The 24,759-nt window shown below is 35.2% G+C and overlaps 1 protein-coding gene across 6 annotated transcripts in view; it reads left to right on the top strand.

Moving 5' to 3' along the window:
* Nucleotides 1–22,974, top strand: part of LOC121411587 (filamin-A-like) — a 98,995-nt gene extending 76,021 nt beyond the window's left edge. For all 6 annotated transcript variants that reach the window (XM_041604378.1, XM_041604380.1, XM_041604384.1 and 3 more), the window contains 17 exons: nt 6,800–6,947; nt 7,245–7,385; nt 7,893–8,021; nt 8,476–8,649; nt 9,508–9,660; nt 10,405–10,608; nt 11,504–11,656; nt 12,563–12,697; nt 13,422–13,586; nt 14,066–14,167; nt 15,044–15,181; nt 16,032–16,147; nt 16,733–16,865; nt 17,571–17,747; nt 18,531–18,749; nt 19,419–19,619; nt 20,495–22,974. In XM_041604378.1, coding sequence (XP_041460312.1) covers nt 6,800–6,947; nt 7,245–7,385; nt 7,893–8,021; nt 8,476–8,649; nt 9,508–9,660; nt 10,405–10,608; nt 11,504–11,656; nt 12,563–12,697; nt 13,422–13,586; nt 14,066–14,167; nt 15,044–15,181; nt 16,032–16,147; nt 16,733–16,865; nt 17,571–17,747; nt 18,531–18,749; nt 19,419–19,619; nt 20,495–20,682 — 2,676 coding nt within the window. In that variant the 3' untranslated portion in view covers nt 20,683–22,974. The remainder of the gene's footprint in view (nt 1–6,799; nt 6,948–7,244; nt 7,386–7,892; nt 8,022–8,475; nt 8,650–9,507; nt 9,661–10,404; nt 10,609–11,503; nt 11,657–12,562; nt 12,698–13,421; nt 13,587–14,065; nt 14,168–15,043; nt 15,182–16,031; nt 16,148–16,732; nt 16,866–17,570; nt 17,748–18,530; nt 18,750–19,418; nt 19,620–20,494) is intronic.
* Nucleotides 22,975–24,759: the final 1,785 nt, after the last annotated feature.

Here is a 24,759-nt window from a genome sequence, read left to right as displayed (position 1 = left end):
AAGTGGCCACTAAGGCACCTTATTGGCTGAGGACTTATATGGAGCTGGCTGCTATGCGCTGCTATAGACGTGACATTTGGCAGCCTTTGTTATAGTAAGGCACAAAAAGGAGGAAGGAGGCAAATATATGAAATAAAAATAGAAATAGAGAGAGAGAGATGGGCAGGGACTGGTGTTGGTCATGTATGAGTGAATATGTAAACAGAGGATCACTTGTGGCAAAGAACTACTAACGCTGGTAGATTCAAGGAGGTACCCCCTGTTCAGGTAATCGTCATTGATACGTACATAGTTGCATCACACCTCTACGTATCTTGTTACAATCGACAGATTTCTATTCTTTGTAGTGGCGACATAGCTTCAGGTCAGCCATTTTTAACCATTCCACCGCCGCTTATCCTGCTCAGTCATTTTTGTGGATTATATTGGTATTTTGGATTTTCATTCCAGGTATGATTCTTTCATATATTTCCTTCCGTCTGTGTCACTGCAAAATGACAATTGTGTCATTGAGACACTGACCTTGTCTCGCTATGCAGATCTGTGTTCTTTTGTTTCAGCTGACATTGTAATGCAAGGCCTGGTTTATTTAAGAACATTGTCTCTGCAAACAAGGTCAGTATTACAAGTGGCAATGTAAGATGCTCTTCTTCAACAAAGGATCTACCTTTTCCCTTGCTGAGGGATTGGCATGTAACTTTCTACTTTCACATACTTTCTTCTCTTTTGCATTGATTTTCCAAATTTCCTTAGGCTAATTAGAATGTTTTTATTTATTGAAAGTTCTATTCAGTTTTATTTTGTTTGATGTTTGTTAGTGTACCTTCTGTATAATGCTCTCAAATGTTTACCATAGACACTGACATATTCCCCCTATTTCAACATTTCCTTTGATTTCTTTCTTTGCTTCTGTACTTTTTAGAGCCCTTTTTGCTTTTCATCATATTTCAGTAATGCAAACTTTTTTTATATTTTCTCTATCTGTCAATGAAATAAAATCACTTAAGGGAATGATTCAAATGACCTACTTTCTTTTTATGTTCTTGACAAACATCTTCACAAGACTTGTATTTTCATACTTGAAAAACTTCTCAAATATATTACATTGTTTCTAAAGAAACCGATGCTAATTTTGTGTTCATTCAAGAAATGAATCATTATCAGCTAAAGATATGAAAACATCAAATTTAAAATGTTCATCTATCCACTCCCCTATTGCTCTCTCTCTGTTTGTTCCCTACTTCTTTTGTCATGTTAGCATTTTGTTTTGCACCCACATATCATCCCTTCCTGTTCTTCTTTCTTTCCCCGTCCCATTCCATTTTTCTATTTTGCCATCAGTCCCTTGCCCACCATCCCCCTTCTCTCTCTCTCTCTCTCAATTTGGTCCTCCCTTGTCTATCTATTTGTCCCACTCCTTCACATTCTCTTTCTTTTTCCATCTCCCCATTAATTTTAAAGCTCTCGGTCCTTCACCCCAGTTACACTCTAGTGTTCACTGTGAATTTCTATCCCTCTTCCTGCCCTTCTTTCTTTCTTTCTTTCTTTCTTTCTTTTTCTCTGTCCCTCCATCCATATTTGATTTCTCCACCTATTTTTCTTGCCTCCCCTTCTCCCCCTATCTCTCTCTTCTCTTTATCCCATCCATAACCCCCTTTCCCTCTCCAAATCACCTTTTTATGTTTTGCTGTCCACTGTAGATATGAACATACCATCTACCTTATTTAAAAGATGCATGTGATCAAATTCACCACCTTTTCTTTCTTTACTTAAACCACTCCCATTCTCAATGCAAAAATAACTTGGCTGCAGAGAATCCCCTTGGCTTTAAGAAAAGAAAATGACATTCTTCCCTTAAAAAAGAATGAAATTCTTCTGGAACACTGCCAGTCCCTGTAATGCTTACCAAGACCTATTAATAGGTATATATCTCTACACCCACCATTCTACATCCATAATGAGAGACGATGATGGTGTTTTCTCATTAGCTGCCTGTCAGGGGATCAGATGTCCATGGTCTATTAAGAAGTCATGGTCTCTTTCATTCGTATTCGTCTGTGTTGACTACATATATATTCTAAATGGGAATTGTCTTGACAGTATTTACTTGCATCTCCCAGTCTGCATTCCTATCATATATGAGTGCTATATATCACAGCATGAGGTATCAGCTAGTGGTCCACCCAGGTTCCTTGCAGACAAGCCAATTTCACATGCCTAGACTCCTTGTGATAGTCGTACCAGTTATGTGAGGATTGGCATGTAATCAGTGCTATTAAATGATTCCAGGTGATTTACGTCTTTGTTTTGACGAGGTGAAGTAATGGTGCCGAGTTTCTTGTCTTGTTGCCTCGTAAAAAGTGATTAGAAATCGTCCGTCATGAAGTAGACATCCTAAATATCCAAAAGATTTAGATTAACATTTCTATACAATGTTTTAACAGCGTCATAATATTTTCTTTGAAAATAGTCTTATACTATTTAAGGAAATAAAATTAATATTATTTTTCCAAAGAGGGAGGGGGGACTGTTGGACTTCTTGTTAGTATCATTGCATCGGCAAAAAAATACAATCCTGATTTATTATACAATGTTCAAATATGTTTGAATAATGGGCAGAACATTCAACATACAGAACAAGACTTGCAATGTAATCATGATTTGTAATAACCATTTTATTATATTGTTTAAGTGTCAGTAATTATCTTGTCTCCATTATTATAATATTGAGCTCTTGGGAAAGGACTAGAGAAAAAGTTGAAAGGTACCAAAAAATGCAATAATGAAGCTGGGAGTACTGCTTCTCTGTGGTAGTAGCATTGAGATCATCAACAGAATAAACTAAGTCACCTTTTACATCAAATCTCCTTTGCCTCTACGCAATCCATTTGGTGTGGTGATGATAGATGGATCCTCTCTAGCCTTAGGTTAACTAGACCACCGTCTATACCTCTGGGAGAGAGATTGTTGCATCAGTTGCTTCAATTTGCATGCTTCAAGCAGATTGGCAGGGACAAATGTTGATTTGTTACCTTCAAACATTTAAAATAAAAAAACAGGCGGATATTGTAGTCTCTCAACGTACTGACCTTTCTCCCGGTATCTGTGTTGGTGTAGTAGGGCAGAGTATGTGCTTGATTGGTTTTAGAGAATTCACAGATCTTCTGGTATTCTACCTACTCCATGTGCATCATTTTGATGGCTTTCTCTTTTTATTATTGTCTTTGCATTACTCCTGCTTTTATCGGTGTGGTATATATTATGAACAAGATCGTTAAATTAACCCAGACTTCAGTGACCACCAACATACCCGTGTAAGAGTGCTTCTTGACAGATATTGGTTTATTGTTCAAACATGTATTTTATGTAATTTGTTTTTGCTATTGTTCCGCTCTGAAGTGCTTTGAGCATTTAATCAAGATAGAGGTACACGATACAATTCATGTATTATTATTATTATTCAATTACTCTTTTTTAATATAGTGACCAATACTGATTTATTAGTTGACCTTAATTGTATTGTGTTTTAATTGGTTGATCTTTTATTTTTTTAACAAAGTTATTTTATTTGCCTTGACTTGTTTCTGTGATCATGACGAAACCTTGGCAATTTGAAAAAGAATCCCCTGACATCACTCTCTGTGCTATATTTTGTTGATTGAATGATCCACAACATTCAAACATCCATTAGGTTAAGAATTACTGTATCCACCTTTTAATGAAGTAAGTGACCTATAACAATTTGAGTAAGGATCCTTTAAGTTACGATTTTCTTGTATCCCCCTGTTAATGGAGTGTCCTGTAACAGAGCAAGGATCCCATCAGTTACGCTTATCTTGTGTCCCCCTGTTAATGGAGTGACCTGTAACAATTAGAGCAAGGATTCCTTAAATTACCCTTTTCTTCTATCCCCCTGTTAATGGAGTGACCTGTAACAATTTGAGCAAGGATCCCGTAAGTTACACTTTTCTTGTATCCCCCTGTTAATGGAGTGTCCTGTAACAGTTAGAGCAAGGATCCCCTCAGTTACCATTTTCTTGTATCCCCCTGTTAATGGAGTGTCTTGTAACAGAGCAAGAATCTCTTAAGTTACACTTTTCTTGTATCCCCCTGTTAATGGAGTGTCTTGTAACAGAGCAAGAATCTCTTAAGTTACACTTTTCTTGTATCCCCCTGTTGATGGAGTGTCTTGTAACAGAGCAAGAATCTCTTAAGTTACACTTTTCTTGTATCCCCCTGTTAATGGAGTGTCTTGTAACAGAGCAAGAATCTCTTAAGTTACACTTTTCTTGTATCCCCCTGTTAATGGAGTGTCTTGTAACAGAGCAAGAATCTCTTAAGTTACACTTTTCTTGTTTCCCCCTGTTAATAGAGTGTCGTGTAACAGTTAGAGCAAAAATCCCTTAAGTTACACTTTTCTTGTATTCCCCTGTTAATGGAGTGTCCTGTAACAGAGCGAGGATCCCTTAAGTTACGCTTATCTTGTATCCCACTGTTAATGGAGTAACCTGTGAAAATTAGACCAAGGATCCTGTAAGTTACCATTTTCTTGTATCCCACTGTTAATGGAGTGACCTGTAACAATTAGAACAAGGATCCCTAAGTTACCCTTTTTTCTTGTATCCTGTAAATAGAGTGACCTGTAACAATTTGGAAAAAGATCCGTCAAGCTACATTTTCTTGTATCCCTTGATATTGGACTTCAATGAATAACGAAGACAGTAGTATTAGTATAAAGTGAATAAAATGTGTTTGTGCAGTCAGTAAATTATCCAAGTGAATCATGTTCATAGTTTATCTGGTAAGGTTATATATTTATGGGATATACAGTAACCGATATCCACTCTCTGGTATTCTTTTTCATGAGGTAGTCAATTACTGACTCATCATATGACATAAATAACAAACCTGACCAGCCCTTGGACAACATCATCCAATTTAAGATGAAAGCATTCTGGACAAGCATCCTCAGAGAGTGCAAATTGATCACAATGTCTCATTGGCTCACTTCATTGTCAATTAATTCAAATTATCAAAGGGTTGGCTCCTATTAATTTGTCAGAATTATTCTATTGAATTGATATGACCTCTTTCCATCTTCACTGCTTCAGTATTGATTTGTCATTGGCAGGTGATACTGATACAGTGAGAGGCAGAATGATTAACCTTATCACAATAAGATGTGTTTTGTAGATCCAAAAGACCTCTCCGTTTCCCAACTGGTTTCTGTCAATAAATTGAAATGTAATCTTAGCATTTGTGGCTGCCAAATGAATAAGTGCAGGCACACTAAAATAATATGTTGTCTTAGAGGCAAAGAAGATAAATGAAATTGCAGTCTTAATGGTGTATTAACATTGTTCATTTATGTCTCTTTGAAGACGAGCCTAGTTTAGTGCTTGACTGATTGGCATTAAATATTGCTTTAGAAAGATTGTTTGTTAAAGATATGAGAAGATTGTAGTCAATTTAATGCAAATCAGTGAGCTATATAAAATGGATTAATGCTAGATGTTTACTCATACACAGTGGTATGGGTACTGTCAAATCTTTGGGACTGCATTCTTTATTTTCCCCTTGCGCAATTGGACCCATTCAATTTTAACATATTTTGATGTTTGATGGTTGGTTTTGTTTGTTGAATTGTTCTGTGAGCATGAAAGTGCGTGGTACGATGTGGAATTCATTATGACCTATATCTGTCACCCTGAAAATTTCTTTTATGAATATATGTCAAAGATTTTTTTGTGATTGTAAATTGGACATGGTTTTGTTCTGCAGTATCGGATGTCTATGGATCAAATCCTTAAAATTTTTCTCTGATATAAATCTTTGAGTAGTCAAGACTTGCAGCTATGTTTATATTTTATTTGAAGACACAGACTGGACAAAAAATGAAATTGAAAATTTGTTTAGCAATATGAAAAACTAAACACGGCAATGCAAGCTTTTTGCATTTTTTCCTTGTAAAAGCTGAGTATTTGGCTTAAGTTCTTAAGCAAAATTCTCAGCTGGTTAGTGGTAAAATGTGAAATGCTTGCATTGTTCTAATTATCTGGCTTCGAAATTAGAGTTCCTATGCTTTTCACCTGCCTCAAACCTGTGAAGTTATGTTGTGTTAGAACCGTGGGGATTCCATAGGTTTATACACAGAAAAAAAAACTTGGTGATTTTCTGCTTTTCAGATCACACTTTTCATTTTTTTCACTTTTATGAAATAGAGACATAAATATCTTTTCCTGCACGATTGAATTGATGAAATCTACACCTTTTAGAAAATTATTGCCATATTTATTTCCCACTTTCCAGTGCTATCTGCCTTCAGGTTATGTGTGACACTTTTCCTTACATGACACTTTATATATATGTGTTTTATACTCTTAATAATAATCAGATGTTATGACAAGATTGAGAGGATATGCTTATCATTTTGAAATGTATTTATTGCAAAGGATATCAATTTTGTTTTCTTTTAGTTTCTTCAATGTGTTAAAAAAATTTATCAAGCAGTTTCTCTTGCTGCACTGCAAGCAGGATTTCACTGCAACTATCCCAAATCCATGATTGGTTTGTTGATGCAGAGAGTGGAAGGTTAGAAGAGAAATGACTCTCAGCTGGATTCCTACTGGCTTTCAAGTGCTGCAAGATGTTGCTCAGGCTATAGTTAGTGTGCCTACCTAAAAGAGATATGAGCTTATCACCCAATATTATACTTTTTATAAAAAAAACACAGGACATCCTAACTCAAAGAAGGACCTGAATCTATCAACTAAATATTGTATCCTATTTATCCAAACAGGCACAACCAGGACCACCTGAAGACTTGATCCAACCAGACACCATCCAGCAAGTCCAAGCAGCTCCATTACAGTCCGCAATGCCTCAGGATTGTAGACCTCTTGATCTGGTCATTCCTGTGATCGGTGCAGGATTAGGATGCATCTCAGGTAAGACAATCTTAAAACTATCATCTGTCACCATCCAAGACTGAGAGTGAGTCTGCCAAATTGAATAGTAGTTGAAAAGAAAAGCTTATTATGTTAAGTGATATTTTGATCAACTAACACTCATGTAATTTCTTTATTTTTTCTTAGTTTGACAATTTTACTCACCATTTTTTCAAAAGCATTTAACAAGAGAAACTCACGAAGAAGCTGATCCAAAAAGGATTCAAACAATTTGTCATCCAAATTAAGTTTTATGACCCCTGGCAATCTTCTTGAAATCCCAATTGAATTTTGTAGGTGAGGTCAAGACACCAAGTGGCCGAAAGGAGACTCCAGTCATTATAGAGAACAAAGATGGCACCATCACTGTCAAGTATTCACCATCAGAGACTGGACGTCATGAGCTAGCTATCAAGTACAATGGAAAGGATGTACCAGGTATGACTGCCTTTAAAGGCTCTACAATATTTATTTAGTAATTTATTTATTTATTTTTATTTTAATAGGGTAGCTCCGTCAGTAATAAAATTCTGTTTGTTTCTAAAATACAAACATACAAAACATTACAAAGGAGCAAACATTATTAATCAAACGTATTGTGAACAATTTTGAGTGCGACACTATTCTATTATACTTTATTGTGTAATGCTATTCATGTACTATTTTGTTATGAAATGTTAAAATAAATGAATGGTTCAATCAATCATCTGAAAATAATCAATATGACTTTATGATGTAATTTAGTGTCCAATCATGGATACTTCATTTCATCTGAGTTGATGATGTGATATTATTGTCGCAAATGATACAAATGCACCATTGGTGTTGGTATCTTAAAGACATAATTCATCAAATTATGGTTTTATAAGTTCTCTCAAAACTAGGTTACAAGTATTTCTTTACTGTACTGTGAACTTCAATGTTTTTCATCCATCTGACTCACAGGAAGTCCATTCCACTTCCACGTTGATGAATTGAAGAGCGGTAATGTTACAGCCTATGGTACTGGTCTAACTCACGGTATCAGCAACGAACCTTGTCATTTTATCATCAACACCAAGGATGCTGGTGCAGGTTAGTAACCAATTAGATACTTAATACTATCGTTTTACATGGACCGCCCATTTCCAGTAGGCACATGCTAAAGTATCCACTCATACACATAAATCCTATTCCAATTGTATGTTCACAGTTCATTTATTAAGGCCACACCAAGTTTTTAAAGCTCATTTGAATGCATGATATTCTATAAGTTGGCAACAATAACTTTCAATTCAATACTACATTTTAGAAAGATTTTAAATGGTTTTAAGTTGTCAAAATAATTGTAAATGGCAAATTTTGATTAGAAAAACCGACTTTGACTCTCCAACTCTGTTGCCGATCCTTTTAGATTTCTGAAATATTAAGTTTTAACTCCTGCCATGCAATTCCTTTCAGCGGTCTATACTTGTTTCAGTCTTTGTAATGATACATTCTAATAACGCCCGTCAGCTAGTAAATGATTTTTGTTTGTTTTTTTTTGCAGGTGGTTTGGCCCTTGCCATCGAGGGTCCATCAAAGGCTGAGATCAAATGTGTAGATAACAAGGATGGCACATGCAGTGTCACCTACTTCCCTACCAAACCTGGACAGTATGATATTGTTGTCAAGTTTGCTGATAAACACATCCCAGGAAGTCCTTTCTCTGCTCAGATTGTTGGTTAGTTACTCTATCCAAACATTGTTGTCATTTGAATATCTTTGCAAATATTTCTTTTGTTTTCATGTTATAGAATATACAATTTACCTAAGAATCTTTATTGGCCAATTGAATTTATATTGACTGGTTTGAAATGTTATTGACTAATTGTGAAATGAATATTGACTGGTTGAACTAAATACTGACTGATTAGATTTTTTACTGAATGGAATAGATATACAGGGAATATTGGATGGCCTTGAGTCAGATGCGGAGAAATATTTTACGAGCTGAAGAACAATATTAGATGAGTTGGAGACGAATCCAATATTGTTATTCAGTGACTAACAATATTTCTACACATCCCTTGAAAATTGGTCATCCATTATTATTATTATTTAGATAATAAATAAAGCTAGACATCAATTAATGAAGCAAAAAAGGGGTTTATTTACCATATTATGCTAATCTTGTAAATCATGAGCATGGCGACTGAGTAATGTAAAGATGCACTAGCGTATATAGTGCAAGCACACTTAAATTCAATAAACTGACGCAGTCTTGTTCCTTTGCCACACCTGGCAACTCATACGCAATGCAATTTTATTATGACATAACAATAGCTTCATGCGCACAATCATTTATTAACCAATGATAATCTTGTGGGCGGGGAAAAAATATTCATTTCATCCAATATTGAAAATATTGGACGGTTTTCATAGGCATACACGTTAAAAATCAGTTTTTTTATTTGTCTCTTTGAAGCAACCTCACAAGGACGTCAAAAAATATCGGCGCCTCTAAAACCATACATCTAAATAATATTTACTGATATTGATTAATTTGAATTGATGTTGAATGATCTATTTGCTTTGACAGATAAGTCTGGCAGTAGGATGTCTATTGGTACACCCAGTGATGTTCCTCTTAAGATCACTGAATCAAATCTCAACGAACTCACAGCTACTATCCGTACACCTTCCAAACATGAAGAACCATGCGCACTAAAACGTCTTAATAATGGCAACATTGGTAAGGAAACCTTCATTGAACAATTCCATCATTGATAGTGTCTATGTCTTACAGAAAAATATTTTTTTGTTGCAAAGCTGTTAAGTGTTTGTGTGGATATTTAACAGAATCCTCAAATGTCAAGTAATTTAGGAGAAGAATGTTCATAAAAGCTGGGATTTTTAATGACGATGTAAGATGATTTTTGATGATGTTCATCCAAGAAAGTGTGAAAAAAGCAAATTCACCCAAGGTTCATGGACAAAGAACATTATTCAGCTTCTTAAATAAGATAAGTGGTTTCACATATTTTTATATGAAGCTTCCTTAGAAAGCAGCTACATTAAAAGTGTTTATAAGGATCCATATATTTAAAAGCAACCATTTTAAAAGTATTTCATTCTTCACCATCTAATTTAAAGGTAAAAAATTCATCAGTAAGGTACAAAATAGTCCTTGTAATATACATTCCTGCTCTGTTAGAAAGTGTAGCATCTTTAAAAGTCTAAACCATATTTGGTCACATCTTTCTGCAAGGTTTCCAACTCATTATATTTCCTTTTACAATCTTCAGCATAGACAAAACATTTCAGAATTGGAAGTGAAAATGAAATCCTGCAGTAAAGCCTTCAAGGGCGATGGTTATTGTTTTTGTTATCCATTTGGAAATAAACAGGTGGGAATTAAGGTTATTACATAGAATTTATCATGTATCTGAAAGTGTGTATGATGTAATAAGAAGAGATTGTTTCTTGTCTTGTTTAGGTATCACCTTCACCCCTAAAGAGATTGGTGAACATCTAGTGAGTGTTAAGAAGAGGGGTCAAAACATCCCTAACAGCCCCTTCAAGATCATTGTCGGAGCTCAAGAGGTCGGTGATGCTTCCAAGGTCAAGGTCACAGGTCGCGGTATCAAAGAGGCAGAAGCAGGTCAAACGGCTCAATTCCTGGTCGATACAAGGAATGCTGGTAAGCTATCATATACTTAATAATTATTAGATATCCTTGTATTGATATTTACCATATCTTTCAATTCTTTCAAGGTACAAGAAAATGAGGGTAATCCTTTAGTGCAGTGGTGTCATATCAGCCATCCCTTAAAGATATGACCTTGGTAATCCTACAATGTCCCCAAAAAGAACAGAGAGCTGTGGGTCCTTTGAGCTCTTGAAGGAATGATGGTTGGTAGAGCAGGGGTTTCGGATTCCTGTGACGCGGGTTCGATCACCACTTGGTATGCCAGTGCCCTTTGATGAGTCATTTATCCTCATTACTAGGTCCCTTGGAGAGGACCTTAAGCCTTTGGTCCTCTGATTGCTTGCTTACATTTATTCATACTTTCTTAGCGATAAGTTGAAAAAATATCACAATCCATCCCTTGTATGATTAAAGGCCACCATACACCTTACGACTGTTCGTGATCAGATTTTGGAACAAATCGCATTTTGCTCATTTTCTGAAAATGTGAATGGAACATATCATTTTATTTGAGGTCAAAATTAATTGAAAGAATACTAATATAACCATTTTGAAAGAATGCAAGCCTTTATTTTGGAGTAAAGGCCAAATTAGTTTCAAATCGTAGCCAATCGTAGGACTTCTATGACGTCATTACGACTAGATATTAAATTTGCTTTTATTCTAAATAGGATGATAGGATAGGTAACATAGGTATTCGTACAATGATTTAGAACATTACACAGTAAGATATTCCAAGTCTCAATATTAGCATCAAATTATACTACATTTGATTCTGAAATCGAGTTGCAGACCAATCGTAAGGTGTGCGGTCGCCTTAATGATATGCATTCTTGAAAGATTATGAATAGCAAAAGATAAGCAAGTTTCCCATATTATCCCACAGGCTATGGAGGTCTTGGTGTATCCATTGAAGGACCAAGCAAAGCAGATATTAACTGTGAAGATAACGGTGATGGTACCTGTCTAGTCACATTCACTCCAACTGAACCAGGCACTTACAATGTCAATGTACACTATGCTGATCAATTGGTTCCAGGTAAGGAGAGAACTCCAACTCAATCTAAATGAATTTTTTTATCTCTTTATACCATTTTTGGTCTCCTTTTAATCAAACCAAAATGAGCGACATTTGTTACAATATCCCTTTTTCCAATCCCTTTTTCCAATCCCTTTTTCCAAAATGAAAAAAAATACCCTCTTGTACAATCATTTAAATTGACAAATAAGGGAAAAAAGATTAAATACAATGATAACAACATATCAAAAAGAGCTGAAGAAGCGTCCCGGATCGGACGTGAAACTGTCCTCTGTTTCAATCAAAGTAAGTCCAGATGAATATCAACATATCAAAAAGGATTTATAGTAATCTGAGGACCCTTTTCCACAAATTAATATCTTTGTTTTACTTTGTACTTTTCTAAGGACAAATAATTTTTTTAAATATCATGTGTCACCCTTTTCAATTAATTTGTTTAATTATGGCCTAATAAACAGAAAAAAATTGCATAGTTAATTAACAATCTTGGATCATTCTTATTTTTTCTTTGTACCTAACTTAATTTGGTATACTGTGGTGAAAACAAAAAATTCTTACATGTTACATATTACTATTTCTACAGTATTCCAGTTTGACTTTACTGAATCACAAAAGAAAAATGCATGCATTAAATTTCCCTTTTGGCCACATTAATTACAAATTTCATATTCCTCCAATTTTCATTAAAATTTGGATGGTACTGGCAAAATATACATAAACTTGAAATTGAATTGTATGAGTGAATTATCGCAAACATATTTCAATTCATATAACCATAGCGATTTCTATTTCATCGCACGATTCGGAGTAAAAATTTCATTCCAAAAACAAATTTATCCAGAAATCTGTGATTTTCATTTTTTCCCATCAATCGTGATAACTTGCTATATTTTGTCATTTGTGCAGGGAGTCCGTTCCAGGTTGCAGTTGGTGGGGATTCCTCAGAACTGCCATTGATCAGTGAGACATTGGTTAGACCTACTAGCGCTACTCCAGTCTCTCAGGTCAATAGTGAATGTGAACTCACCGTCAAGATCCCAGGTAATTATTCTTAAGTCTACATACCTTGTATTGACTCAATGAAAGGCACCATCATCAGTTACAGATTGGCAAAATGTGCCATCATGTATACAAGCGCTGCCTTCAGTGCCCTAAGCTGTTATCAAGTGCTTTTCTTTCTTCTAGAGTTTTTTTTTTATTTTGAAGTTCTGATTCTCCTATTGTTCTGTATTCACCATATCCAGGTCTATATTGTGGTGATAATGCATCAGTCGAGTAAATTTTTGAAGACTTTATTTTCATGATTGTGTTGCATTTTTATTAATATATTAAGAGATTCATCATATGGGCAATTCCACAGGTTGGGACAAATCTGTAACGTGAGTAACCGACACATTCCAAAGATTTGCCAGGAGCATAATAGAATTTCCCAAGTTTTGTTTTTATACAAAGGATAGTCAGACTGTGTACTTTGTTGTGATACGGAGATGTTTAGTTCCTATCAATAATAATGGAGTTACAGCTCCAAGTATGAGTCAAGGTGTCTCCAAATGTAACGTGAGTAACCCTGGAATAGCCCATATACAGTTTTTGTATATATTTGAGTAGATGAATGAAGAAATTAAATGTCTGCTCATTACTCTTGGCCAATAGTTGCTTCATATATCCAATTTCTAATTTTTTATGACTTTATATTGAGAGAGGGTTATGAATAGATAATTGACTGTGTCTGTCTGCCTGTCTCTCTCTCTCTCTTTGATCTTAGGCACTGATCCACTGGATATGACTGCCCAGGTAACCAACCCTGCCGGCCGTACAGTGGACGCTGAGATCATTGACAGGCCAGACTGTAAATACTGTGTCAAGTTTGTACCTTCAATGGTTGGTGTACATACAGTCAGTGTCAAGAACAAGGGCTTGCACGTCCCAGGTAAGTGAACTTCTCATTAATTATCTCGTCAGGATAGGGGGTTTTACAAACATTTTGACCTAAAGTCGTGCATACTAATTTGCAGATCCCACAAATGGCATCTATCATCTAATAATTGATATTACAATTCTTGGAACTACCGTAGTACCAGGGTTGAGCTTTCAATCACATTAGTGGTTAGTTCATTATAAAATGTGCCCAGGGGTCTTTTTATTTGCATGTAGAAAATGTTTATTCCTACAAAAAACAAAAACAATAAAGCCACAACCAGCTTGCTGTTTTATATTTTTTCACAATTTTCAATCATTACCTTGAAAAATTATTAAAACTAGGTTACCTCAGCTCTAGAGATTAGTGTTGTGTTTTTATGTATTTAAAGCTGTAATGTGATTTAGGGTGCTTTATTCTAATTACTCTTAGATGTTAAGGGACTATTCCTTTCTCTGTATTATTTAAGTTGTTGTGTTTGTCCATTGTAGGAAGTCCATTCATGTTTACTGTTGGTCCATTTGGTGAGGGTGGAGCACATAAGGTCCATGCTGGTGGTCCAGGACTTGAGCGAGGAGAGGTCAAACAACCAGGTAAGACCGAGTCCTATGAGAAGACCTGGGACCCGTAACACAAAAGCAGTGATTGTTGAACATTTTTCTATGATTGATTCCATTGACAACACTGTACAATCAATTGTGAAAATTGAGCGTACGATCAATCGCTAACCTTTGTGTTACAGAACCCAGGTCCATGTTTTCATTTTAAGTTGTGGATGATGAATTACAATACAGGGAGAATAGCTGGGCCTCATCGACAATAAAGTTCAAGGATTTCAAAGATGTAATTGAGAATACTCTTTAGATGTGGTATTGGTTCAACTCAGCTTGTAATTCTATAAAAATCAGTTGAAAAAATATCTTTTATTTGAAAATGATTTCTTTTTTAAAGACATGGAGCACAAGACATATTTCAGAGGATAAGGTCCCACTGATTTGCTATGTGGCAAAGAACATGGAATGTTTTGTAGGAATTTTTTCTTTTGTTAGTTAGATGTTAGATCAACCAAATGATTTGTTTTAATAAATAAATCACTTTGCTGCTTCCTATGTGGAGCATTGTGGCCCAGTGGATTAATCATCTAACTTTGAAACAGAGGGTTGTGGGTTAAAATTCCAGCGGTGGCATAATTCCTTCAGCAAGAAATTGATCTACAGTGTGCTGCACTCAACCCAGGTGAGGTAATTTGGTTACCTGGCAGGAATTTATTCTTTGAAATGCTTTCGTGCTTTAAAAGGCTGTTGGGCTTTATCTTACTAATTTGGAAGCATATAGGGACATTATAATCATAATGTGATATGCGTTATACAGGAACTGTGTTATAATTATGATTGTATAACATAGCGAGTGCATGCCTTACTTACCCGTCCCCTTTTATGATCACCATTTGTTCTTAATCTAACTTGCAGCCGAGTTCCAGGTCTGGACTCGTGAAGCCGGCCCAGGAAAGTTGGGCATAACAGTATCTGGTCCAGCCAAGGCTCCAATCAACTTTGTAGACAACAAGGATGGATCATACATGGTCTCATATGTACCTAGTGTACCAGGTAAGTCTCGTCTTTTCTTAATCCTGGTGCCCAATATACAAACGTATGGGGCACTCTTGTATATTGGTGCACTCATGTGTATTCAGGGGATTTAATATTGCCCCCTCAACAGATTTTTTACTTTGATGGAAAGAAAAAAGGTTTCTTGTGTAAGTGCCCCCCTTATGGGGGTCAGATGGAAGTTGAAGGAATATTTTTGATAAGCACCCCATGTTTGTCTCGCCTGCATAGCAGAGCCAGAATAAAGGTGCCACACTCCATGGCATCTTCAAAATTGAAATCTTAACCAAGGTAAAGTTTTTGAAATGTCATCATAACTTAGAAAATATATGGACCTTGTCATGATACTCATAAAGAGTAATCAAGGATCCATGAATAGCCTGCATGAGTTTCAGGTCACATTATTAAGGTGAAAGGTCATTTAAGGTCAATGAACTTTGGCTATGTTTGGGATATTTGTTGAATTGCGATCATATCTTTGAAAGTTCATTGATGTAGTTCATGAAACGTGGATAGAAGGGTAATCGGGTATCACTTATCATCTTGCACAGGTCCTTTTAACAGGGTGTAAAGCCTTTGGTTTTTTGCCTATGATTAGTCCTGATTCATTAGAAGGCACTTGACATTTTAGTAAATTGTAGTTTGATGTTGAAGTGCTTCAAAGCAATGTCTTGAGACTTTCCTCTGTCATGGCATTCTGGCCTACTTGCAAATGATGTATGGCCTTCCTCACTGAGCTCTATGAGCAACAAATTCAGTAAGAGCTACAAAGCTCAAATTACTGAATAGTACATAATATCTCGGAAGTAGAAAAGTGTGATGACCATTTTGACTTTCCTTTGTGTTCTAGGTGAATACCAGGTTGATATTAAGTTCAATGACAAGGCAATCCCAGACAGTCCTTACAGGCCATTTGTTGTTCCACCCCTGGGTGACGCTAGGAGATGCAGTGTATCCAGTCTACAGGTAAGTTTCAAGCCACCTTTAAAGGATAAATGAAAATATTTGGCAGTAAACAATGCTGTGATGAGAAGCAAAATTTAATTGTTATTTTATCAATAATTAGCACTATATCATTGTATATCTTACTCTGATACAGTGACATAAACTAAACTTTGTTAAATCATGAAATCTTAGCTGAAAAATGATCACAGTATAGATCGCCTACACAGATGAGCACACATTGGAAAATGTATTATTATTGCTTAGAAAAATACATTTTGCTCAATCCTATTTAGCTAATTTTATCAACAATGATACAGTTTCTCCCAGAATCCTTTGACACATGTATTTCATTTATTGAAACAGGAATTTGGGTGTTTTATTGTAAATTGTATGAAATGAAAACATCTATTTGTTGGGATACTTTAAGAATCTTACAGAAACATTTACTTTGATCTGGTAACTGATCCAAATTAATATCCACATATTTTGAATGCACCAAGCACCTTTAGCAGCTGGAGCTAAATCCGGGGTAATATATAGTACCCCATTGAAATTGCAATCGGCATCTTATAAATGATATATTATTGTTATTTTATTATTTAACAGGAGCATGGTATCAAGGCTAATCACCCGTGTTCATTCGTTATTCAACTCAATGGTGCTAAGGGTCATTTGAAAGCCAAGTGTAAGTCTCCCTCTGGTGCTGAGATTGATTGCATAGTCACAGAGATTGATGAAGGTGAGTAGACTTGTATGGCAATGGGTGATTTCAAGTCCGGTGTTGGCCGTGGTGTTGGAGTTGAAATTTGGATTGCTTCCCCTAGCTCCAAAACTTATTCACATTTTGTAAAACTGATCCAGATCACATCATTGACATCTGAACAACTTAAGTGAGTGACTTTTCAGGACCATCTTCATGTTGTGTTTGGTATTATAAACACCAACACTGAAAGGCCAACACTGAACTTGAAATCACCCAATGTTTCACAAGATGTTAAGTCTGACCAAAATAACATATGCTTATATGCTAATTCACACGTGATATATAATGAGTGACATCTGTTGATTTATTGCTTATTGAGGTTATGATATCATACTCATTTCATTATGAGCGGATATAATTTGTATTGGATTGTTTGGAGGCAAATTTTGGTCTGACGTGCAAGTTTGAATTATTGCGTAAAATTTGAAGCTATTGCGTATTTGATTTTAAAAGATGAGTGAAATCCATTCAAAAAGTGTCGAAATTCAGTTTTGATTGCTTTGCATTTAGTGGACTTATGACATAAAATGTAGGAGGTAAAAAGCCAACTGCATGTATACAGTTAGGTTTATCATAATTTAATAATCCGTTTGAAACATACCACATATCCATAGCACTGATACAAAAAAAAAGAGAGGTAAATACAGCACTGCAATATCATCTGGTGATTTCTCTTGGCAGAAAACTATGCTGTGCGCTTCCTACCGACGGAGAACGGTATCCACAGTGTGGATGTGTACTTCAAAGATTCACCAATCCCAGGTAGTCCGTTCAGGATTAGAGTTGGAACGGTTGAAGAGGTCGGTGATCCAGGTCATGTTCATGCTTATGGAGAAGGATTGGAGAGAGGAAAGACAGGTTAGTTTTACTGTTACATCATTTATTCTTGATCAATTGGATGAAATACGGCTATCAGTGCCAGCTAGTTTCTGTCTGCTGTCGACAATCCACATGCACAAATTATATCGTGTCATTTCCACTATGTTGACACCATTTACATTATAGTCCTCTGCTGTACTTGTTGTAATTAGTTATTGATTTAATTTCATATTGCCTTAAACTTTGCATTCCTATCATTGGTAAGATACTGTTTATCTCTTTGACCTTTATAACAAAAAACCCACAAAAAATACATACATACAAAATGAAAACCTTGACTAACAAAATGGTATTATCTGGTATAACAGCCTTGTGATATATTTTTAATAATCCATCTTAAAGAAAGAACTTTGGAAAAGATAAACATTTTTTTTAATCATGTTATTTATCATTAGGAAGAATATAGGTCCCATCAGCTATGTTTTGCATATCCCCTTACATTCATTGCTACATTCAACATAGAAACAACTGAAATTTTGGGCAGAATATTTTTGTGTAGTCCCACATATGTTCTTTTTTCTGATTGTACCATATACTTTGTATATTATGACTAATGTTTCCTAATTAGCTGAGGCAGTTTCTATCTCTAGCTAACATGAAAATTTTATCAACTATAGTTACAGAAATCAATGGATATACTTTGCAGATTACACCAAACTATTGCTACCAACCACAATGAATGTGGTGACACCATAAGAGTAATATCAATTTACAGTACAATATGAAGTGAGCTTATGATACTCCATATCATTTGTTAATCAGGAGAGAAGTGCGAGTTCATCGTTAATACCTGTGGAGCAGGAGCTGGTACCTTGGGTATCCAGATTGATGGTCCTTCCAAGGTTAAGATGGATGTCACAGAGATTGGTGAAGGTTATAAGTGTGTCTATGTCCCTACCCATCCTGGAGAGTATATGATCACTATCAAGTATGGTGGACCTACCCATATCACAGGCAGTCCCTTCAAGGCTAAGATCACTGGTAAGAAATCCTAACTTTTTCCATCATTCAGCTGATCAATTCTTATTGAATTTATTTTTAAAAAAACCCTGAGTTTCCCTTTGATATTGCTAATAGGTGTGTTTTCATTTTGGAAAGAAAGCACGATGACAAATGTGCTTTGCTTTACTTCCAACTGCCTACTTTTACTTTCGATACTGCTAAGAGTTGCCCCCGAGCTTCAGATCTTTACCTGTAATAACAATTGAACCCCCTTGCCTGGTATACAAGACACTGAATTACTCCACTTTTTGTCTGTTTCTTGCTAAGATAATGACATTACATCCAATTCAGAATAAAACATTAATTTCCATTAAGCATATTTTGAATTAATAACACATTCACATAATTCCAGGCAAACACAGACCCACCATAGTGAACAAATTAATGTAAAATAGACAAAATTTGTTGTTTTGGAGTTCTTTCATGTCCTAAACCATATGGAGAATTTGAATTGCCAAAATTTGCCATTTTTAAGCCTTTTTCAAAATTGTTAAAAATGCCTGTAAATAAGGGAGAGATAAAGGATACAAAATAACAAGTTGCTCACTGTACATGTTCTTATGTCAAATTTTGCCTGATTTATCTCTGAAATGACAATTACTGCTAGCTCAATAACTATCTTTTTTAAAATCCCTTTTATTCTTCTAGGATCTGCAAAGGGAGGCAAGGCAGGTAGCGTTGAGTCAGCCCAAGTGATGGTTGAAACTATTGTCAAGACAACCACTACCACTGGGTTCCAAGCTCCAGTCTTTACATCAGATGCTAGCAAGGTTGTTTCAAGTGGAATGGGCCTCAAGAAATCATTCTTGAACAAGAAGAGTCAGTTCCAGGTCAACTGCTCAGATGCAGGTTAGTTCTTGTATTGTCTGTTTTTGGCAGAGGAGGGGGATTGGTAGCCCAGGTAGTAGTAGTAAAAGTAACCCAGAATACAGGGATGGACGGATTCACCTTGCATTCACAGAAATCACTTTCACTCTCTCTCTCTTCACTTTACTCTGATCAGTGCATACTCCCTCATCCCAACCCACCTATTCTCCCCAACCACTTGCTTCTTCCATGTCTTCTTTGGTCACCCACTTCCTCTGACCATCATCCTCCCTCAACCCTTTTTCACTTTTACATTATATTTTCAATTTAATTCAATTCATTTATTTTCTCTTTCAATCTTTTTACATTTACAATGATAGTTCAATATACATATTTACAAAATATAACATATAAATCATTTCTATAATACAATAATACTATGAAATCGAAAGAGAAGGAGACCAACTAAAAAGCAGAGCTTGTAGGGTGAAGGCCCCTTTTCATAAGTACATTTTATGAATAAAAATAAGATAAAATAAAGAAATAAACAATACATATATACAATGAATAGAAAATAAACAAAAATAATAAATAAGAAAAAAAATTAATGAATCAGTATACACTGTATACAGAAATCATAAAACGATTAAACATATATACAAAGAGAAACCCTCCTACTCTCCACCACTTGCTTCTTCCATGTCTTCTTTGGTCACCCTCTTACCCTTGCTCTGACCAGCAACCTCAAACTCAAGTGCCCTTCTCAAAACATGATCACCATCCCTCCTCAATAGGAGGAGCAAGGAACATGCTGATTGGAATGTAAGTGATTTTTGTCGGACTTATGTCTGTAAAATTCCCCCAGACATTAAAAAAGACGATTATTTAACTATTTCTCCATTGTTTGTATATATCAGGAAACAACATGCTGATCGTTGGTATCGCAGGGCCAAAGACACCTTGTGAAGAAATCCATGTAAAGCACACCTTTGGACATCGCTACACTGTAACCTATCTACTCAAAGAGAAGGGTAACTACGTCTTGGTGGTCAAGTGGGGAGATGAGCACATACCAGGCAGTCCATTCAACATCCAATGTGCTTAGATGCTATTGGTATAACCAGAGCAGTATCTGGGATGGCGTCTCGGCTCCGGGGTCCTTCCGGGTTTGAAGACATCGTTAAATTCTTCCTTGCGATCTATATATGCAAAACTGCAACGGCGTTGAGGCTTGACATACGTATGTGTCCGAAGACATTTTTATAAAGCTCCAGTTTGGATGGATCATTATTATCAAGAAGAAATAAAAAAGAATACTGCCAGTCATTCTGTGTTCTTGTGAATGTGATGGATCTAATTGTTCTTTTCTTTCCACCGTAAGTTGTGTTATATATGTGAATGATATAATAAGTTGTGGACAAGCAAGTGTGAGCAATTGCGTATGGTCATGTTTCAAAATTGATTTTATTTTTCTTCCAGCTCATTTTAAATAAAGTAGCTTCCAACATGGAACGTCGATTGAGTGAATGATATTGTATAACCTTGTTTAGTTAAAACAAACATATATGAATGAAAAAAAATATGTTTATTGCCACTATGTGTACAATGATTAGCATAAGCTAATTTCTAATGCATTGATCTACTTTGATCTCAAAAATGTATCTACTTATTAAAAAAAAGGGAATGGTTGGAATAAATTTAACAAGAGGTGTATCATTTATGAAGTTTAAGTGACTGATAACCTGACTCATTCAGAAGACTAATGTAGATAATTTACAAATGTAAAAAGGAATTTGTTTGAAGAGTGAAGTAGTAGTCTTTCAGAAGAGTGTTTTGAATTAGCCTAAACCATGCACATAGCCAAACTTGGTCTTATTTAGGATGATAAATCATGGCCCGTTATATAGACATGTTCATTGATTGCCTTCATATAAGTGAGATTGTTAACTGTATTACCAAAGTTTGCAGCTCGCTTTGAAAATGAAATTGAACGAAAGAAATTTCCAACTTGTATTATATATTCAGTTTTGTTAGTACGGCCACCATTGCCTGGAGATTGTATAGAAAATGCAAAATTAATCATTTTTTTTTATAACACACTGCTAAGCAGGAAAAAAAATGTATTTTTCAATATTCTGAATTACACTTTAAAGATAAATATTATTGCTGATATTGTATTCTTGTATTCATATTTGTTAAACTTTTGATAAACAGTGTTTCAATACAACAACAGTAGTATAACTCATCTCATTGATAATTTATTTATTGTAACCTATTCAATCATTAATATGGTTTAGGGAATAATTTCAATGATATTAATCTACTTAATGGCAGTTTATGACAAGAACAAATTTAGAAATTATTATTATGAAGCTAATTTATACAAATTTAGATATAGTAGAAGCTAAAGAAAGAATTTGCAAATTATTTTGTATATATATATAATTGTGAGTCAGACTTGCAAAAAGTTTGTATTTGCAAAGATGCATTTAATAAGAATGTTATTTTAATGACTTATATTGGAATTGATGTATCGTATGATGTGTTATATATTTTTGTGGTACACGCATTCTTCGTTAAATGTTCTTTTTCAATGTTTTTTTCACTTTTTTAAGTTTCTTTTTTTTTTTATAATTTGGGACTATGGTTTGGAATTCAGTACTACCTGTGTATGTAGCACTTACTTCCTGGGGATCAGGTAAGGGGGGCATTTATCTCATAGAAAAGGTAGCTTAGAAGGAACAAAAGCAATAAGAAATTAGACTCATTTATATTATCTGTGTGACTAATGTCAATTATATGTGAGGTATCATTTTCGAAAGGATTGCATCTCGTAAAAACAAAATATTGTGCAAAATATTGACATATTGTTATATCGTTTTTGTTTAGTAGCATAGATGGCTGAAAAGAGTGATTACTTGCTATTTCGTGTAGATTTTTTTTTACTGTGAATATATATTAAAACAGCATTAATATTATTGAATTTTATTATAAAGCACAGCTTCTTTTTTTGTTATGTAATTGTTATTTTGTAGAACAAAATGCAATGCTTGTTTAGATTTCATGCAATTCAAAGAAATCAAATAATGTATAACCTTAAGATCTTTACGCTTGAATTGTCATATAATATAGTGAAGCTTTACTAATGTAGTTATACCAAAAAAAAAATAGATTATTATTTAGCTGATTTGTAGAATTTATGTGAAACTACATATTCTGATTATTGCAGTAAGATATTATTTGCCACATTGTTCACAATGAAATAGATAACTATTGGGAATATATAAGATGGAAAATGAATTCTGGTTATGTAATGGGTTTGAGATCAGTAATCAGTGGTGATACAATGGAATAGCCCAGCAACGGAAAAATAAAAAAACTTTTGCATTAAAAGGGATTATGGAGCATTGAAATTGTAAATCTGTCTATTGCTGTATTTTTTCAAACATGGTCTTGAGTGAAAGATGTTGGAAGTGATCATCTTTATCTACTCCTCTGTTTAACCCTGTATTTCCGGGGCTATTTGGAATTTACATAGCCCAGTGGTGGGGGGGGGGCTTTTTTGCCCCCTCAGATCTCAGTCGTTGATCCCTAATTAGACCACTGATTTGTTCCATGGTTAATTAAAACTCTATAAGTTTTATTCATAAAGGTCAGAGAGTGGGTGGTTGATAAAGTCAGTGGGGTCAACTAGAGAAAATGTTCAATTTGGATCAAACTATTAGCGCAGTATGTCCCATTGATTTGAGAGAGTGTGAAAGTGTGGGGCATGGAATACAGAGAGAGAGAGAGAGAGAGAGATGGGAAGAGATAAGATTTGAGGAGGTAGTTAGTGAATATAGAGTGGAAAGAAGCAAAAGGAGTTGGGAAGAAAAGGGATAAGAGAGATGGAGGGAGAGAGACATAGATGGGAGGGAAACCATGCATCGGAGTTAGGTGTAGGAATTGAGGAGGAAGAAGAGAGAGAATGAACGAAGGGGCATCGGAGATTGGTAAGAAATCACAGATTTGTACAACAGAAATCTCTATAGTTATGCATATCAGCTGGGATAAATATAGTCTTGGACTGTGCTATAGAACAGTTAGAGTGAGAGAAGGGCTAGCACTTCATAAAGGGAAGAAGAGATTTACAAGATGTAAGGATTTGTAAAAAAAAAACATTGATTCTAAGGCGAGGGCTGCAGATACACTTTACTAGGTTGCATGTAAAAAACATGAATTGATGGCAGATGAAGCCAGCTAGACCCCCCCCCCCAAAAAAAAAAAAAACCGAGCAAATAAAATGCGATATGACTTCTATTAATGTGAATTGTAAGGATTGTGATTTTTTATAACAAATTATTGTTTATCGCTTTGTACAAACGTTAATCAATGCAAAACAAATGGACTGAGCACGAAAAAGTTTTTAATGAATTCATGACCGCCGATATTCCGTTTTTTGTTCTTCTTAAAGTTGTCCAAGCTTGTCAGACATTGCAACGACTTGTGTTAAAGTATGGATTCAATCCGTATCGTGCTTTCATAGCTTGTGAATTAGATTACATTAGCATCCTAGTATGACCGATCGTGTATCCGATTCATAAATATCAATAATTTTGATGCTCCTCCCCCAGGCCCCCAAATCAACATTACAGTTATAGAAGTCCTTCGCATAACAGATGCTAACTGTCCACCAAATTGGAAGGCATTTTTTTTATATTTTATTTTGAAAGAGTAGATCTTAGTGGACACATCTGGGAAGATAATCATTGTGTCAACTGTATATAAAACGAAAATGAACACAAACGCTTACAACAGATGAAAGATTGACCCCAGTGATAATTTTTTTTCACCCATGAATTAAAATTCAATATTACAAATTTGAAAAAGAAAAGTACTCCAGAATTATGATGAATTGAAAAACACCCAAAGTATACAAATAGTACCTACTTTAAAAAAAGAAATGAAGAAAAATGTGATGATTATTGGACTAATTGATAAAGAACGCAGATTCGATCGAAAGTCAAATTGCATGCGTTCGAGAATACGTTTGCTCATTTGCCTTCTAATAACGTAGTCTGCTGGTTTAACTACCTCTGTTTTCTCACAGACAGTGTTGCAGAAGGAGTGACTGTCGTGAAGAGACGAAAGAACAATCGCTTTTTGTTGCTTTTACATTGGTAATTATGAAAATGTGAGGAAA

The sequence above is a fragment of the Lytechinus variegatus genome, chromosome 3 (assembly GCF_018143015.1).
Source record: "Lytechinus variegatus isolate NC3 chromosome 3, Lvar_3.0, whole genome shotgun sequence".
Classification (NCBI taxonomy): domain Eukaryota; kingdom Metazoa; phylum Echinodermata; class Echinoidea; order Temnopleuroida; family Toxopneustidae; genus Lytechinus; species Lytechinus variegatus.
The sequence above is the reverse complement of the archived record's forward strand: the minus strand, read 5'-3'. Positions and strand labels throughout refer to the sequence as shown.